The 20566-nt window shown below is 39.8% G+C and overlaps 1 protein-coding gene across 1 annotated transcript in view; it reads right to left on the minus strand.

Moving 5' to 3' along the window:
- boc (BOC cell adhesion associated, oncogene regulated) overlaps nucleotides 1-19719 on the minus strand; it is a 43325-nt gene extending 23606 nt beyond the window's left edge. Inside the window, exons 1-3 of the mRNA XM_017717203.2 lie at nucleotides 19452-19719; nucleotides 2227-2336; nucleotides 590-877 (exon numbers count right to left, since the gene is read on the minus strand). Of these exons, the coding sequence (XP_017572692.1) occupies nucleotides 590-877; nucleotides 2227-2320 (382 nt within the window). The 5' untranslated portion in view covers nucleotides 2321-2336; nucleotides 19452-19719. The remainder of the gene's footprint in view (nucleotides 1-589; nucleotides 878-2226; nucleotides 2337-19451) is intronic.
- Nucleotides 19720-20566: the final 847 nt, after the last annotated feature.

A 20566-nucleotide genomic window follows, 5' to 3' on the forward strand; every position in this document is an offset into this window, starting at 1 on the left:
ACACAGTTACAGCTCAGCCATTACTGCATAGTTGTATTACTTTAATACTAGCATTATTAACATTGTAGTACTGACATTGTATTACTATCACTGCAACAGGGCTTGTTTATTTGTCATGTTTTCCTACCATAATTCTGAAGTCTTAATTACTAATTTGTTAACTTAAATGGGTATTCAAATAAGGCATGTGTAATCTGAAATAAATTCAAGCAAAATTTGTTTATTATCTTAAGATTCTTCAGAAGTTTTTTACTAAGTTTGTTTAGTATACATGTGGCAAACTGGCTGTGTGTTTATTCACATACACCTAAAACACATCAGGTACAAATCACCTCTTACCCCAACTGCATTCAGTAAACAAACATTAAATCTTCTGTGTTTTCATTTTATATTTATAATAATACAACATATTTTCTCACTGGGATAGTCTAATACTATATTTTTTTGTTTGCAGAGCCTGTGCATATATTTCAGCATTCTATGCAGCCAAATGCATCTGCACTGTGCCTTCATCTTTCTGTTAGCGAGTGTGTGTGTGTGTGTGTGTGTGTGTGTGTGTGTGTGTGCGTGCGTGAAGCTGTATACTCACTGGCTGCAGTGATGTTAGCAGGTACACTAGCTCGGGCTCCAGCGCTGGTGCTGGCTACACACTGGTATCGGCCCAGAGTGGAGTTGGTGAGGAATGGGATGAACAGAGCTCCGGGCTGCAGCAGCACACCAAGCTCTGCCTCCTCATCACCGCCACCCAGCTCACGCCCGTTCAAACGCCAGCTGATCCGGGCCTCTGCGGGATGGGCACTGCAGCGGAGAGTCACACTGCCCCCCAGCTTCTGCACCACTGACAGCGGTTCCTCCGTAAACACAGGGACATCAGCGTCTGGGACAGAAGTACAGAAGGTAAAATCATGTCCAGTTTGTGTTAGTTGGTTAACACTGAGTTTGACCTGTTTTTGATGATGTGTTGTGTTAAAGGGGAATTTTACCAATTTTAGGTAGGTGGATGGATGGATACTTTATTGATCCTGAAGGAAATGTAACTGCCAGTAGATTTAAACCAATTCTGCTTAATTAAATTATTAAAACAAAGTAATTCAGAGTGGTATGATATTGGTGAAATATTCTCTTCTAGAAAAACTTCAGAATTTCTTTACAGTAGTGGTGATGGGAACCAGATATCTGAAGTGTTTAATGCCTCTAAAAGCTCACAAAAAACTATTCCAAGAAATGCTTAAAATATGCTGCCAGATGCCTCAGATTTTGTTTTATGATAGTTTTGAGATGAGGTTTTGACCTAAAACAGTGGTTCCAAACACATATGCTGAAAGATGCTGGGTATACATAAAAAAAATTTCTGATATTAATCTTCATTTAATTTCGTTCCATCTGCCAACTGCACAATTACACATGCACTTCTCTGATACAGGTGATACACACAGCTTCCAGAACATCAAATGCGTGCTCTAATAGTTTGGTATTTGCTTTTTTATTAAAACAGGTTGTATTATAGAAGAAGGTGTTCTGCTCCGGTAACTAACGACAGTAGCCGTTATTCAGTTTGTCATGTGCTGCTGTGCGTGCTTGAAGTGAATATCATTTACTAGCTGACATTATGGCCTGTATCATCCTCATTAGTCGTTTTCATGAGTTAATTTACATTTTGCAATGTGGTTTAGACTGCGGTTGAATTAATTTGCAGCCGTTTGTATTTTCATTACGTGTTTGTTACAGGAATTTGTGTCTCTAGTGCTGTTGCGGATGACGTTACTGTGAAATTTGTGATCTGTGGTTTGGGTAAAAGAGCGTTTTGAACTGCTACTCCAGAGGAAAGGGACATATTGGTACCTTTTTATAATTTTTATTATTTATTGGAACTTAATATTTCAAAATAAAATGTAGAATATGGAATCAGTGTTGCATTGAAAAATATATAATAGCAACTTAATATGGTAAATTATGTCCCTTAACTAAAGGTCTGAAGATCCAGTGCGGTACCACCCCAGTGACAGTATAGTGCAGTTTTTTTCGTTGTATCATCCAACATAAACAAAGACACACACACACACACACACACAATTCCTACTGTCATCATCAAAAAGCTCAAACTGCTCTGAATGACTTTGTTTACACCTCACCATCTGAATTATGCAGAAATATTGAAAAAAAGGTGAATTCCCCTTTAGGTAGTGTAATTTTAATCAATGAAATGAACTGAGTCAGGTGACTTACCACTAAGAGCAGCAGCAGCTCCCTGCAGGCACAACAGAGCTGAACACAAAGAAAAAAGCACCTGAAGCTTTCTTTCCCAAGGTATCTCCGACATCTTCCATACACAATCCCTATCAAAGACACAGAGAGAGAGAGAGAGAGAGAGAGAGAGAGAGAGAGAGAGAGAGAGAGAGAGAGAGAGAGAGAGAGAGAGAGAGAGAGAAAGAAAGAGAGAGAAAATCATTAGCCACTAGCATATTCGAACAAAAGAACTAGGATGTGCTGGATCAAGTACCATGTTGCAATTTAGTTGCTATAAATTGTCTTTGTAATGTATTACAGCTTCACAAAAACTCGCAAATCAATTCTCCAACAGCGTCAACACTGTAAAATGTAGTAGGGCTGAAACTCCCTGAACAGGACCACCATGGTAGCATGCTGACTGTAGTGGGCACTTTTTCCCATGAAAGCACAGTTGAGGATCTTTACAGTTATTTTGTTTACATGTTATTTAATTCAATCACCCTTTATGAAACATATTTCATACAGTTTTTTTTGGTAAATGTGCATGTTGAAGAATCATAAGTGAAAATCATGATCTCAATTCTAAGCAAAAAATATGTGTTTTTTCAAGAATTGTACAGATCTACAATATTCCACAGTTAACGACACTGCCTGCATTACGTTGACTAAAACTGTCATAGAAAGACCTACGGAACACCCACTCTTCAGCAATGTCAATATTGCAAAGACCAATGTCAGTAATGAGGATCAATAATGATAAATAAAAATAAATAAACATATCGCTTTGTGCAGTGCTCAGTTGGAGTACTGAATAAACCTACCAACATCCTGTCTTATAAAACCTCTTCCTGAAGAATGTAAAAAGTTCTACAGAACATGAGCAAAAATCCCATTCAACTTAATAAATGTTTGTATTTAGATTTGCTCCACAATGTTGAGTTTCAAATGCTGCACTACTGAGCTAATCCTAATTCTAATCGCAAGAGCTGTAATTTTCCTTACAGTGCACATTATCAATATTTTTCTTGATAGGTTTTAGATGAATCAAGCCAATCAGCAGCAACCAAAAAAGTCTTATATATATATATATATATATATATATATATATATATATATATATATATATATATATATATATATAAAAACAGCTTGGATCTTACTTAGCTAATTGAATCCTGCTACCATGCTAATTTAATTACACAACAACAAGCATCTCCAATCTTAATACTGTGACTTTACACATGCGTACAAAATACATTTTAAATTAATAATGTGCTCTTAGTTTAGGTATTTTTTCAAAACTTGAGGTGAGCACTAGGTTTGTAACTCCTGTATGAGCAGGCAGTGACAGAAACATCAATTAAAAACAACACTGACACTGTTTATCACTCGTAAACGCTGCTGTGATGGTCATCTTCCGAAAGATTGTGCTTGTGCTGAGCTAAGACACTGGTTGGTAACATTTTTTAAAAACTATTTAAGCTGTTTAGTTTTAAATATATATCCATCAAATATCAGGTCAGACATCAGAGGACCAATAAATGTGTGGCAATGCTCCACCAACCAATCACACTCTTCTAAATCCACTACTTTATACATGCTTTTGCTGCTTGTTGTTTGCTCCGTTCAAGCTGTACTGCATTCAGATCAATTTGAGGCAACAGCAATACAGGGTGGAAACACACTGTAGGCCCGCAGCCTGTAGATGTGTTGATGAGGTGGGTGCCCAGACAGAGCCGGGGAAACACAAGTCCCCCCTCAGTCAGGTGTAACTGATACAGGTAGAGGCCCCAAAAGAGAGAGAGGCAAACAAAGCCTACATTCAAGCACAAAGAGAGAGAGAGAGAGAGAGAGAGAGAGAGAGAGAGAGAGAGAGAGAGAGAGAGAGAGATGTGTAATGGTCAGTCTATTAACAGTTAATGCAGGAAAGAGTCTCTCTCTCTCTCTCTCTCTCTCTCTCTCTGCCAAGTTTGCCGAATTCTTTCCTGTCAGGTTAAACTAACAACTTCCCGTCAGGATCAGGAGGGTGGTCCAACAGCTCCCAAACTGCAAATCTCTCTTGCTCTTTTTCTTTCTCTCCTCCCTCTCTCTGCCTCACTCCCTTTTACCCCTCCTTGTCCCCCTTACCCCCCACTTACTCTTTCTCTCCCTCTCTCTCTTCATCATTTGAATGTAATGATTGATGATGCTTCACAGAAAGATTCAGAACTCCAAACATGGAAGGACAGAAACAGACAAGACTCCAGAAAAAAAAACAAGAACTTTGAAAAAATAAATCAAGACTGTGTCTTGGGATCTGAAATTTTTTTTCTGAGTTGGTAGGTATGAAGCCATTAGCTTCATTAGCCCAAAAGCCCTCCATCGGAATAGAATGTATTCCTTTTACAGGCTTTGGGGCTGACCCTAAACAAATGTTTTGCCTTCCCAATGCCAAAAACAAACAAAACGTCACGCTGTCTGGAAGAAGGTCTGGAGAGACATGATTTAGTCTGGGCTTTTCCAAAACCAAAGGGCTTGTCTTTCTCATTTACATGGGTCCGGCCTTACGCACACACATACATACACACAACCCTTTTTGTATCTATTCACCAGAGCGGAAAAGACTGGACGCAGAATCCAACTCCAACACTAGAGGGAATCCATAACAAGTAAGCAAGCCTCTTGTCCACCTGAGCAAACAGTCAACACTCTTACTAGCATGACCCGTGACTACAATTTGTCCAGAATGCTTCCAGAGAGTTAGTTGATTAATCTGTTTATCGCAGTTTTCCACTTACAAACAGGTGTAGTTGCACTTCCTTGTCCCAAAATGACTCTGTTTTCCAGCTTTCTTCCTCTCTTTTCCTCTCTGACTCTAACTGTCTCCTCAAGTCTTGAATTACAATTAGCATTCTTTCCACTGGAGTGACAAAATGCAGCCTTTCAAATGCTCTCAGCATCTGTCCAAAAGCAAAACTGCTGCCAGTGCACCAGGCCAACAACTGGAGGCTTTCTAACTCAACCACCAGACTTCAGACATGGCTGCTACAGTACTAACAAAATCTTCTATCTTCTAAAAACACTAATATTACTCCAAAACTACTAACACTGACAATACTATACTACTATACAATACTACTACGGACTACTACGGGCAGCCAGTTCTAGCTAGTGGCTAGCTAGTAGACAGGTAATAACTAGTAGCTGGTACCAATTAACAAAGAGTACATGCACTACACAAAGAAAACAATTGACTTAAAATGAGTTAACTCAACTTGGGGGAACAGAAATTCACGAGGTCCTTAAGAATTAATTTAAGTAAATTCTTTTAAAATTGTAAGTTGACCCACCTTTTCTTTTTACACAGTGTGTATAAATGATTAACATATATAATGACATTTTATCTAGCTAGCTAGTTATCTACACAGCTAGCTAGCTAGCTAGATAGGAACTTCATTAAATGTTTGTAGCTATCTCTAGAAAAAAATGAGCCACTGACTGATACAGCTACTCCAATTTTTAATATACACGCTACCATTACTAACACTATATACTCCAGTGCCATGGTCTGTGTAGGTATACGGTCAGTGGGGGTGGGCAGCTGTCCTGACTGTCTGACTGGGGAAGAAGACTGACTCTGCTTTATTGGTCAGCCACCTGTCCCAAGCATAAAAAGTTAACCTCTTCAAAATGCACAAACTCTATCATTTAAAAACACCCACATCATCATGTCAGTAGCAACACAAGCTCTGACAAATACTGAGTTGAATGCGGGTGTGTGAAGGTAAACCGCATGTGAAAACATGGGGGCAGTAAGGCTGAGGGCATGCTTGTGTGAGACAGAGAGATATGCGGAGCATAGGGGTGGGAAATATGATGAAACATTTTTGCTATCGTGATAAATTACGTCAAATTGTTTTTCTGAGTGCATGGTGGGAAGGGTCAGTACTTCTAGAAACTGCATGTATCATAAAAAACACAGACTTAGACCAGTTAAAGAGAGTCTGTAAATAGATGACGGTGTCCCTCCAGCTACAAGTTTTTAGGTTTGTCTTCTGCTTCATCACATGTTCTGCTACATCTCCAAAATCAGCTCAAACTGGGCCGAAAGCACTAACAAGCATCAGCTCCTGAATGAGGTGCTGAAACTTTCAGTGCTAACTGACTTTAACTTATTTTTATCATGTGTTAACTTATCTTTACTTATAAATCCAACAAAACATGTAATTTGACCTTCTCACTTCTGCATACAACTGTGTGTTTGTCATATCGCTCACCCTTAACAGAGCATAGCAGAAGTCACTTCATAAAGCCTCATTGTCACTGAGCTGGGCTCTTTCTTCTGCGGCCACTCTGACCACTATTGTCCCCCCGCCTGGCCTGCGTGGATAAATTCATTTTGACAACCCTGCTAATTGGATAAAACCCGCTCTGCGTGGCCCATGGGCCCTCTCACACCGTTCACATTCCATCTGCTTTCTGGCTCAGAGGGAGGAGAAGAAGAACGAGGGAGAAAGGAGAGGAGGAAGGGGGGTTTAGCTCCTTCTGAGGAGTTGAAGCTAAGCTGCTGAATATTTATTACCCCCCATACTCTCACTCCAGCCATTACATCCTTCAAACCACCCCCCCTTCCTCCTCCAACAGCCATCGCAAATTCTCCCAACAACACAAAGCCCCCCCCTTTAGATAAACACATGTGGTGTCAAGTGTGAGGAGTGCGGGGTTCAACTGGCTGCGCAGGCCCACGGCCCACAATGTCCCGCCGAATAGCTGCCATGCGGGAGGCCCGTTGCTCAGGGCGACGCTAACAGGCAGAACGCACCTTAATAGAGTGGAGAGTCATTGTAAAGCAGTGAGCCGGCGTGCGGACAATAACCTCCCGGCCTCCGCCTGAAAGGAGAGACGCTTCTCTGAAGGGCCGGAGGAAGAGCTGATGGGCTCAATGGCCAAAAGGACGAACGAAAGGGAGGTGGGGGCTCAATGACCAAGAGTGGTTAGAGAGATGGAGCTGGGGTGGAGGAGTGTGTAGGGATTAGGGGTGTAAAAATGCATTGTGATACATCCATCTGAAGATGCACCAATTTCGGAATCTATTCTAATTAGTTATAATGATATTCAACAAAGTATGCATTCATTTTTGTGTCAAAGTAAACTTTATTCATAATTTTCAATATGTTAAAATGAGACGCAGGGACATACAAATAAATAGATGCATCAAACTGAAGGCTGTGATTCAACAGCATTAACTCTGGAATGTTAGGACCATTAAAATGCATTACAATTATATCATAATGAGGTCTTTTTCTGGCCCAAAAAAAGAAATTAATAATTGAAGAATTATGAAATAAGAAGAAAAAGAAAGAAAAAACATGTTGTATTCTTTGTTTACTGTGCAAACAGTTCATCCAGTTATTCATGTTAAGATTTGTGAGACTCATTAAATTTTTTAAAGCTAAAAAAAAACTAAACAAAAAATAATCACATCAGATCAAATCCATCAACATTAAGTCTGAGTTTGAGATTTTGTGATGGGATGGATAATGGGGGGAGGGGGTTTGGGGTGGGGCATACACAGTTAAAAAAATTTAGTTTAATGGGGGAGATGTCAGCTGGGGTGCAAGTGGATGAGAGGGAGAGGGAGAGAGAGTGTGAAATGGATGTCTGGATGGTTGTTTCAGCCTCGTGAAATAAATCTGTTTGTTGGCCTTTTGGTCGAGTGAGCTATAGGGGAGAGGATTGAAACGAGCTTTCATGGAGTGGAGGTAAAATAGCCTCATTCACATGGAGCCACTTCAACCCAACAGTGGCCTGCTACTTAACATCTAACCCACCCCAGCCCCTTTCTCTCACAATTACACAGCGCATGACCAGGCTAGTTGAAAGTCTTCAAGAGTATCTGAACACTAGCGACAGTGCTGATTCGATATTCAATATCGGTTTCGGGTTGAAAGAGGCAGAAAATGCTGGATCAGATATCAAAAAAGAACATTTTCAATGTGATTATGTATCAGATCTAGCTTGAAATATCACAGAGTGGCTTGTAGTGTCAGATATTATAAAGAATTTATTTTTAGCCAAACTACCTTTCAGCCACTTTTTTAGCCACTGTGTTGACTAAAATTAAACACTCTTTAGGGAACAAAGTTAAATATGGCATTTTAAACATGACAAATTTAAGGTCACAAGTTGAAAAGAAGGAAGGGCAGAAGGGAGGAAGGACAGAAGAAAGGAAGGAAGAAAGAATGGAAGGAAGAAAGGGAGGAAGGAAGAAAGTCAGTAAGTAAGTATGTGAGGGAGTAAGTGTGCCATATCTTTTGCCCAAGACATAGTCTTCAGGTTTTTTCCTGTAAAACTGAAATAAACATAAATAAATAAACAGTGCATTGAAATGTGTAGAAGTGTGTTCCCTGTGGAGGACGTGTTAACTTATTTTCACAAAATCAACGTTTTATTTGACTATAGGGAACCTAAACTTTTGCAGCTGACTGTAAATGACATTGTTTCCTCTTTCATGGACCTACATCGGAACTAACAGGCGACTGAGCAGAATGAATCACGGACAGGTATGCCACTACATTCTGGTACAGGCTTAGCATCAGCATTCAAATACAGTGAAAGCGCACTTACATGACTCACATTATTTATCTCATAAAACTATAAAACTGGTCAAAAATAAATAAACTAGCTGATTGCTAGTTATTTGTTAGGAGTAAAAACCAGCCAATTCCAACCATGGCCCATTCTGACAGTGCATCCTACTTAGTAGATTTCAAAGCAAAAAAATTTAACTGGTATCAGCCGATTCTCTAGTTTTCAGTATTGATATCGGTATCAGAAAGGAACAGTAGCATCATGTCTCTAATGAACGGATTTTATGGATCCGCATGCTTGCACAAGCACTTTGTAATCATAAAAACAGGGCCACGCTAACAGGCACTTTAGTTGAATCTACTGCAGCTCTTTGTTATGGAGCCAATTTTGGAGAATTTATTCATAAATGAAAGTTGACATAACAATTTTAAAGTAATATAAAAAATGATTTAAACTCAAAACCCAAAACCAAGAATTAAGAAGCACAAATAGATGACATACTGATATCCACACACAGGCAAAATACTGCAATGCTGACTTTGTGAAAGGCTAAAATTGGCAAATGAGCCCTCTGACCAATTCACAGTGTTTTCTACTGTGGGCTAGACCAGTCAGTGTAGTACAACTTGAGCCCTGTAGAATCAGACATTTTCAAAACAAAAAAGTGTAGCAAATCTGAAAATCATTACAACCCTACTGGATAACTACATTGCTATATGTTCTCCTACAGGAAGACCACATGCACCCAAGCATCTTATTCAATGATGAAACCCACCATTGAGGCCACAGTGTGCCCCATGTTAACCAAACTTATGGATGGTTCTCATGGAGCTGAGAGGCGTCCAGCAGGTGGAAAAACGCAAAAGAATCCCATTCACAGTGTCTGGACGCTCACAATCGTCCTTCACAAACATCAGCCGCTCCCATGCTCGAAAATTAAACATCAAAAGCACCACTAACGAGGTCAATACACCCCCCTAACCCACCCCCTTACATCTATTAATGAGTGGCAACCCTGCAAAAAAACATTAATGAGACCCAGACCGAGTGAGGGGATTAACGAGCAAAAGATCAAGCCAAGTCCAGGATCGCTAATCAATTAGGCACCAGGGCATTTGCATAATTTATATAACAAGGTCGAATTAGCAAGTACTCACTAATTACTGGATTTCAGCAGTGTGAGCAGCATGGTCACATTCCAGCACGGTCTGACCGCAGGTGGGCTATAGAATCCCACCAGCAGGAACCATCAGTTAGGCTTAGGCTATCTATAGGCCCTGGCCAAGGCCAGTCTAACAACAATGCACTGAACTAACGAAAAACACTCTGAAAAGAAGGACTGTCACTATTGATTACATCACTGATCAAATAACATACTGATTACTTTGAGAGAGATTTTATAATAAGGCTGAATAATAAAAACGGACTCAAGTGAACAATAAGACGCATAGCCTTTTAAAGGTTCACGTTTATTCAAGACGGTTCTATACAGTCCTGAAAAGGGCTCTATGATTTGCAATAACAGCAGAACCCATTTTGGTGTTATATACAGCCATTTCTTAAGAGGTTTGTCAAACAACCATATGCATCATAGAGAAGAACCATTTAACCATGCAAAGAATCACTTAAACAGCCTTCATGGTTTTACCAAAAAGCCTTTGAAGAACCTCCCTTTGGTGTTGCAATAATACACTGTAACAAGAGGAACAGTGCAGAAGCAGATTCAAAGTGTTTTCGGTGTAAAACTTAGCTTACTTATAATTGTTATTATAGCTTATAATTGTTATGTAATTAGTCATGTTTTTGAAATTAGTGCAATGAAAAATAGCCATAGTTTAAGAATTAAAGTGCATTCTGTCTCTTCCAATGAATCAAACCTCAGCGAAACTAAATATCATTATATATATTGTGTATTGGGCAAACATCTATGCTTTATTTTTGTCATATCGCCCACCCCTATTTTAATCAATGTTTTTGTTAATTAAGACATTTGAGTTGAAATGGGTAGCCTACTGAAAAGCTTACATTCCAGAAAAAGAGAGTTACTCTCCGTTTTCCAGATTGCACAGGCCCATTTTGCAAAGATACTGAAGTTTTGTAACAGCCACATTTCAATCCATTGCACTCCATGTTGCTCAAATCAGTTTGCAGCTGTTCCTTTTATGCACCTTATCTGGTCCCACCGAGAGCAGATTTCTCAAGAATCTACAAACTTCAGGGTCAAACTCTAATGGTCTAATTACTGCCAGGAAAAACACAAACAGCAAGGGGCATTAAGGTACTTACCAGCTAACATCAAACTGGGTGAAAACGCACAAACAGAGACACACAGGCAACCTTTTAGGCCTTAAAACACAGCTGCAGCAGCTCCAAGTCTCCATAATTAAATCCCTACCTCATACAGTGCCTGTAAAACTCATATAAGCATAAATATGTATTGCTTTGCACGAACACACATACACATACTCTGTGTTAACGGGGTCGGGGAGATGGGGGGGGGCTTAAGGGGCCCCTGCCGTTCTGGCAGCCCCTCCGTCAGAGTGAATGGAACCAATTTGAAATCAAAAGCAATTTCTCCACATTATTCAGCTGGAACCCAGAGCACATAGACTGGCTGTCTGCTCACCAATAAGCCTTTTAGTGCGAGAGAGGAGGGGGGAAAAACACAGCCAAATGAGGGAGGGGAAAGACGAGAAAGTGTGTAATACAATAGTAATAAAACATGCATAAACTGTTTATAAAGCGCTCATTTGTGTGATAAAGCACTGTTGCCTTACTGAGCGGCTCTAAACATTACCGACACGACAGAAGTAAACAAAACAAATGAGGAAAGCAAACAATGGCTACGTTTAAAGCGAGAGAACAGAGCAGCTCTGAGCTACGCCAGGGCCGAATCTCTGAGCCATAGGGCTTGGCACTCACATACACGCTCCTTACACGCACTCCTGTCCACTGTAAACACCTGCAGTCTCCGTGAGCACACGGTTTGTGGACACATCAAAGCACATGCCAACCGCCGGATAAACAAACACTTACTGCCGCAAAACAATACAGTAGCCTCGGGCTTCTGAATGCACACTGTCTGTCCAAAAGTATCTAGACACCCCTTCAAATTAGACAACTAATCACCAACCAGTAGAATGAGATCGCACATGAGCCTGATATCACCATGCCCAAGGCTAAATGTCAGCTATAGGGGTATATAGCCCCCATGGGGCTGTGGAGCATGGAATGGTGTTCTTTGGAGTGATGGAATTTGGGATTCATCTTTTGAGATCCAGAAGTGATCATCCAACATTGGTACCTGACCTAATGCTCTTGTGGCTGAATGCAATTAAATCCTCATTGATTTCTGAAGAAACACTGGATGAACTGTTTCTACAAATGTTTTATATATACAGTGTAGCACAGCATCCACACTGACCATAACATAAATAGCTGGATAAAAAGTGTTTTGGGTGTTAATATGACAGCATGGATTGAAATGTTGGGTACAATTAAACTCCATTAAAAAGAACCGTTGAATGAAATTCATCCACTTGAGGGGTCAGTAGTTGATTAGCTAACAGTTTGCATGATAATATATCTCTCTTACAGCTCTGCCTTACAGTAAGAAATGTTTGTTTCACAGTAGTTATTGATTAATTTATAGTAGTCACTGAGTAATTTACAGCATTTACTGAATAATAAGTCTTAAGTAAAGATGTCATGATAAGATACAGATACTGAAACCTTTATTAACAACTGACACAGATGTCAATACCAAAACCTTACATATTAACTAATACTGATACCAATACTGCAAACCTTGAGTATTGACCAATACTGATACTGAAACTTTGATTATCAACTAATACCAATACTTTGTGCACTGACCAATTTTAATGCTTGAGTATTGACCAGTACTTATACTAATACTGAAACCTTGAGCATCCAATAATACTAATGTTGAAAACCTTGAGTAGCTATCTGCTAGTTTCAATACCGCTATTAAAAACTTACGTATCAACCAATATCGATACCAAAACCTTCCATATCATCCAATTGCGACACCGATATTAAAACCACAGGTATCAACCAATACCGATACCAAAACCCTGAATATCGTCCAATTCTGATACCTATATTAAAACTGTAGGTAAAAACCAATACCGATACCAAAACAATTTCTCAATGAATTTGTTACAAGGCTTATATCATGTTAATTTTTGCCTACCCAATATCACATCCAGCATCTAGATATCAACCGGATGCCACCTCTAGTCTCTACGGTGTCTCTGATTAACAGCCAAATAAAATGACTGCAGTTCAAATACAGTTTACTGGAATAAGACTGAACACACACCAAGAGCACAGACAACATCCAGTACAAACACTACAGTGTAAGTGTGACACTGCGAGTGTTCAATGTAAACGAGAGTTAGACTGAGTGTGTGGATGGAGTGTGTCTGTGTGTCTCTTGGCTTGTCGAGCGGTTCCTAATCTCTGTACAAATATCTACAGACAAACACACACACAGGGCAATTTGTCCTCACACACTCATTGCTCACTGACTTCTTGCGAGTCTGGAGTTCATCATTTTGTTCACGACCCGCTGCCAGACACACTCATGCAAACTAAAGAGTGTGTGTCTATTTGTCTTTTTGCTACCACTGTAAGGACCACACGCCCCCACAGTGACAGTACAACGTGACATTGTATACAAGTGAAGACTAGTGCTGAAAAATTAATCACAATCGCAATTTAAAAGAGTGCAAATTTCAAATGGCAAGAGCTGCAATTTTAGTAGTCTGTTTTATAAGTCATACTGCCTTAAAACGTTTATGGTGGGCACACTAAACCCAACAAGACAGTTGTGAACTGCCTATAGATCACTTAGACCAATTAGAGACAAGCAAAGATCCCTGTGCTGTGGCATTACTAAAACAGCCAAGTGTTAGACTGGACTGGGCTGTACTAGTTTTGTGCAATTTTGTACTTATATTTGTGCATATAGTCTTTACTAAGTCCTTAATTGACAATAGGTAGTGTTAAACTATCCTTTTAGTACAGCTGGTTGCAACACACATCCTTAAGTCAGGTCTTAACTAGTAACAACCAACTAATTTATTTGCCGCTTCAACATGACTAACATTTTCAGAACCACTGGCCACGGAAGTTTACAATGACTTTTCACATGTAAAAAATATCCAAATTACCCAAACAAAACCAGGTTGATAAGAGCTGTAGGTAAAATCACAACACAATGTTTCAAGCTTAGTAAACCAAAAAAGTCAGGTTTTTGGTCTCCCCTTCTGCAGGTGTAAATATTTAGCAACCACTAACCTTAGTGCACAAACTAGTTTGTGTGGTCTAACCAGTTTCGGTTTAGTAATACGGAAATTTACACTCAGTAAACACTCACAGTAACAAGCCTACATTTAACTTGCGTACCTCTGATGCAACCAGCCCCTCATGCACCAACTGCAGTGTTCAAGCCTGAAAAATTCGATATTCTAGACTTCTTGGCCAAAAAAAATCAGGCCTGGGTCTTAATTTATAGAAAAAAAAAATCACTATTTAAATCACAGCTGGTCATAAAAATTGCAACTGGATATTTTCCCCAAATTGCCCTAATGAGGAACTTTTTGCTGGTCCTTACTTAAAAAGTCCTGTTTTCACCATAAACTGAGTTTACTGAGCATTTTTGCAAAAACTAAAGTTCACACTAAAGATGGAATAAAGCGAGGCATCTACTGTATTTTTTCTTGGGGGTTCATATATCTGCTACACAGTGCTGCGCTTTTCCGTGTTGCTAAGTAACAGCTAGCATCAGCTAACTGGCTAGCCTAAATTAGCCAAACGTCTCACTTAATGATAAATAACAAAACAACAAAAAACTCACCTGAAATCTCAAGTCCTGCATTGATAAATCCTCAATTGTGCTAGCAAGCTATCAGTTTAATATGTGTAGGCAAAAGTCTGTGGACGTGTTTACAAGTACAGTGCGACCAACCTGTGTCTGCACATGAATTCATCTGCACGTTTTAAAGGTATACATATGATGTGATCATTAGGGCTGGACAATATATCATAAACTCATTAACTGTCATCATCTGCAATATCCAATATCATCATGCATCCCTACTACAATATATTATTTATTAATCCTTTTCATAATATTGTCCTTAGCAATACTGATATCTCTGAAGACCGGAATATGCAAATCAACCCTCTAACCAATCACAGCATTTTTACTGTGTCCTGTGAACATCCTGACCTATCAGAATTTCAGATGAGTGTTTGAGAGTTTTGATGAAGTACAATGTTCATGTATTCAATCAAAATTCTATTATTTTGGTCACAATCAGTGCAGGTCAATCTTTGACCAGGTCACATTATTGATTTGCCAGTGTTTTGTTTTGTTTGTTTTTTTTGGGAAGACACATCGTAATTGCAACATGTGGCAATAGTAGTATGCTGTCCAAGTCATGCACCCCAGTGAAAAAACTAAGAGCTGGCCAGTGTTCAGTATCGATACTAATTCAGAGTTAGTATTGATACCAGTACTATATCAATTATCAACTGATACTTAATTATCAGGTATCAGTATCACAGTGGACAAAGTGGTATCGGTGCATCCCTAACCACTTATGAATTTTAAAATCATTTTTCATATATTTCCATCTGAGCATAGGGGAAAGATGAGCTCATACTAAATAATACCATAATTGATTACAACTGATTGCAACAATCAAAAAAAAGTAATGTTGCAGCATTTCACAGGGAACTGAAAAGCCCTTTAAAGTGCTCAGAGGAGAACCATTAGCACTCTGCCATGTGGCAGTCGGACCCTGCTATCCTTCACATTAAAGAAAAGGTCACATACAGTGCACTTAAAATGTCTGTCTGGAGGGCATGTAGCACAACAGCCATTTCAACATGAAAGCCAAAAATAGAGTTCACCTCTGCACTGGAAGCACAGCTTTAAGGTCAACATGAAATAAAAACTGACCGTTTATACTTTGTTACTTCATGTTCATAGAACTTACCTGACCAATTCAAATCACAACAAACACATGCTTGAAATATATTTTAAAAATGCATAAGCAAATACCAAAAAGCAACGAACTGCTTGCATTATACAATACAATTATGAGTCCTTGATGTGATATAATTAGTCTAAATCATGTGAAAAAAGTTCTAGATGCCCATTTATGTTATGATTACATTGCTACATACTACAACTGCAATAAGTCTTACATTATAAACATATATTGGGTGAATCAACAGTGACTGATTAGCTTTATTTTGACCCCAACAAAGAACTTTTCATTAAAACATCCCAAGAAAGTCACACAAAACTGGGTAGGATGCTCACATCATACACTGTTATTGTTCAGAGGGCTCGTGTGCATATCTTCTGTCACATTAGCATTTTAAAGGCCAAAATTGTGATAATGATTAACAAACGGTATCTTGTACAGGTTCAGCTGCTAAGATAGAATTCCACTCGTTTTAAAGAGCTGGGGATTACTGTCCACGTCCAGGTGCAAGCACGTGAATGGACTGAAGATAAAAAGTCCAGGTGCTAATGCAACCGGGCCTTTCGGTTTGAAATGCAATTATGCGCAACTCTCAGAGCGCAAAATGCTAACACCCTGACAGTACAAACATCTAGAGAAGAAGATTGAGAAATTAAGTGTTTGGAAACAGCAAAGTGACAAGCTCAACATTCCACCATGAGAAGATAATCCTGATCGGAGAGCATCTCCTCCACACTCACACAAGCTCACAAATCACTGCCTGCAGGCTGTTATGGCTGCATGAGCATACCCGCCGAAGCCGACATGAAAGTCTACACTGAGGAGGTTTTTTTTTTCTCCTTTTGTGAATTAAGAGAAAAGTTACACCCTTTAAGAAAACAATAAAGCTTTCCAAAGGCCCTGCTAGCACTGCAAATCCTTCATTCTCTGCCAGAAACATGAAGCTTTTCCAATCAGAAAGAAGAAGGTGGCCTGAGGCCTTGAAGAAAAGACTGATCCTCAAGTCCACAAACAGCATTTTACTCGAGGAGCAGGCAATATTACAGTATGTTATGGTATCACGATAAATTACATCACGATAGGCTTTTCTGAGCATACTGTGGGTACAATGCTCATAAACCACTGAACATCTGCCAGTGTCAACAATGTCCAAGACGTCATGATTGCTCTGCTGGACATAGTGCTGTACATTATGTCAAAATATTTTTTTTCTTAATTGTTGTTTTTATCATTTTTGGTACTATTTTTTAGGCTAAACGTGGCATCATTTGACGCAATGTGATTGTTATAGCATAAAATCTCTGAAAAACAAATCAGGGATATATTTTGCCCATATTGCCCAACCTTTACAAATCAGATACATCAGATCAAAAAATTTTTGGCTTCATTCAAGAGTTTTATAGTCATGTCACAGAAGTCACAGAAGAACAGGCAGTTGCATTGTACAGTGAAATTCTTACTTTGCTGTTCCTCCATGGTTCCTGTTCCTGAATGGTGTACTGGGGTTCTTCCTCATCACCAAGCCAATGCAAGTCAAAAAAAGTCTAAACTCCCAAATAGATGTTCTACAGGAATGGTGGTAGATCAACAAAACCCATAACCTTATGGTTGTCAGTTGCCTTTAGGTTAAACAACAGAAGTAAGACAAAAAGGCCAAGAACTGTGAATCCTATCTTTCCCACTGGACTCCTCCTTTATCCTCCAAACAAGGTATGTTGCAAATAAAAGATAATGTGGGATACAATCTCCTTTTCAAGGTTTAATGCCTGATACAACTACTGGTGGCTCTTTAAAGAAGTCTTAGGATGGGATTCTCCTCAGATGAGCCAGCAAAACAATCCACAAAATGGTTCTCCACTGTAAATAATACTTGTATTTTGTCAAGAAGTACCAAAATGTACTGTAACACTCTGGTCAAATCAATTCTTTGATTAAAATGAATCACAGAAAAGCAATGTTCATCAAATCAAGCTCTTTTCAGTACCACTTTTTTCAGTGTACTTTGCTGAATGCACTTTCCCTGGACAGACGTTTCTTAGTAATATGGCAAGTCCCTTTCATTCTTTGTCAACCTGACACCCAATACCCACATCCCTCCCTCTAATGTGCCTCTATCAACTTTCTCAAATCCCCAGCCCGGCTCTGTCTGAACCCGGCTAAGGGATACCTGTTACATCGAAAGAATTCGAGGTTGTGAGGGCATGTCAGCTAAAATCTGGGCATCCATCTGTGCACAGCTAATAGGCCTTTCACAATGCTTAAACCAAATAAGGTCAAAATGCCATGAAAGCCAACAAGATAATCAGACTGGAATCAATTATGGAACAACTTTGATCCACCCGACCGCCAATCATCATCAACGGAAACGCTGCTACCAAAGATTTTTTTTACTTAACCCTCAAACTGAGTTCTGGAAGTCTGACCACATTTTTCCTTCAAGTCTCTTAGAGAACATGTCTGACTTTTAGTAGACTTTTAAAAACTCCTGACAAAGCTCTTGGCAGTCTATTGTCACAGATCTTTTTAATACTTGAGACAGTTTGTTTTGGGACTATTCCAATGGCAAAATGACACCTGGACTCTGAAGGGTCAGAAACTCGACCTCTTACTGCTGTTCACAAAGTTGCCCTGAAGCCCTTCATAAATCCCTGTTAGAAGGTTTTACCAGCTACTAAAATCACTTTACAGAGGGAAAGAAAATCTTATTAAGCTTCTTAATTGTGTTAATACTTTCCATTAGCTCAAAAACTCAAGCTTTGTTTTCAAAGAAGCGTTTAAAGCAGGTCAAAGCCAAAAGCCTAAGTGCCATTTGTGACTACTTGAATAGTCTAATGTTGCCCAGGTCTGTATGATAAGGATCTGTAATTAAAAGACACTGTAGATAATCGAAAAAAAACACTACCCAGTTTATTTGATAGGACATGGTAACTTGGTTATAAAAGGCTAAATACAGAGGTACAGTTACAGTCATGGAAGCCTTCAGTGTTTTGTTGTGCTGGGATTTGGGGGGCAGCTCTATAATGTCAACCACTACACAGTGAGGCCTGCTAAACTCATTTAAAATTTCAACACTTACAGACAGTCCCCTTCACATCACTGTAATGCTAGTAGTGTTTTCAGAGTTCTACATGAACGTGTAACTTCAGAACACACGTATAAACAGCTCACAGACACTTTTCGCCCTTTGCATTGTAGCGAGTGAGTAGCATCGCTGAGCCAAACGGCTTCACATCACTCAGACACCAACTCACTCCATACTACTCCAAAAATACTCCAGGAAAATGTTTTCCCAAACTATGAGCGAATTAATACAGATAAAACTGCATTCAGCAGCAGTTTAACTCTCCATTCGAGCCTTTTAAAGCAAGACACCGTAGGAAACAACACCAAGTCCTTACACAAGTTAACGTTAGCTAGCACCCGCATCATCTTTTTTAAAGCTCACAACTCTCAGCTCTCTGAAACTGCTTTAGCACATGAGTAAAATAAGTTTAACTCATAAACCTTCTTTCTCGGGTACATATCGGAGCGAAATATGAGCAAAAACACGCAGCGTAGACCACCATGTGTTGCTATAGCATAGCAGGCTACCTTAAAAAACAAGGAATGTTTTTGAGGGAGACTTACCAAAAAACGTGCAGCGAGCTGGAGACGAACTCGGTAACGTTAGTTTAGCTTTTCTGGAGTGGACCTATTTCCAGCTACTTTCAGCAGCGAAAAACAACAATAACACAAACAAAAAGGAGAAATTCGCCTTTTTTCCCTCTACTAGTTGAGTAATTTACTGCTGTGGGACCGACATTTTCTCGGGCTCCCCTGCTTTTCTCCCATTGAAAGGCCGTTTTTGGATGACTGAGCTCCACACTGTTCTCCTTTAGCGACGCTGCAGCGGCTCCGCCCACTTTCTCCAGCTCGGAGGAGGTGCTTGAACAATGGGCTACAAACCCCCAGCCTCCCCGCTAAAACTACCGCAGCTCCACAACAACAAAACAACGCTAAACTCACACTCCCAATTCGCACTGACAGACCATAGCCTTGTCTTTTTGTCACCTATGTACCTGTGTACGTTGCTGCTACACGGCTGCTAAAAGTTGTTGAGGGGAGTTATACACCCCAACCCCCCACAATTACCCCTATTACCCCTCCTTCCCCTCTTCTTACCCCTTCTGCCCCCCCTCCTCTCCCCCCTCGCTTTCTCCCTGATTTGGTATGCTATCGGCCCCGCAGAGTTTGTATTAAAGCCTCTAGTCTATTGAAGCCCGCAGTGAGGGCGCAGCTGTGCAGGCAGATCTCAGAAGAAAAACACCACTATCTGTCTATCTAGACTCAGCTAAATATGCTATACCGTCATGCAATATGCTACTAAGTCCAAAAGTATCCTCTTATAATTACTGAATGCAGATATTTTCAGTTGCACCATTGCTGACACAGGAGTTCAGCACTTTATTAGGTACAACTACCTTTTACCTGCATTTATTTCCCATTTTTCAGCTCCACTTACCATATAGGAGCACTTCGTGGCTCTACGACTGCAGACTGTAGTCCAACTGTATCTCTACAGACATTGTTCTCCCACCTTTTACCTTGTTCTTCAATGGTCAGTACCCCTACAGGACCACCATAGGGCAGGTATTGTTTGGGTGGTGGATCATTCTCAGCGCTGCAGTCACACTGACATGGTGGTTGTGCTGGTACGAGTGGCCCAGACACAGCAGTACTGCTGGAGTTTTTAAACACTGTGT

Source organism: Pygocentrus nattereri, chromosome 24 (assembly GCF_015220715.1).
Source record: "Pygocentrus nattereri isolate fPygNat1 chromosome 24, fPygNat1.pri, whole genome shotgun sequence".
Classification (NCBI taxonomy): Eukaryota; Metazoa; Chordata; class Actinopteri; order Characiformes; family Serrasalmidae; genus Pygocentrus; species Pygocentrus nattereri.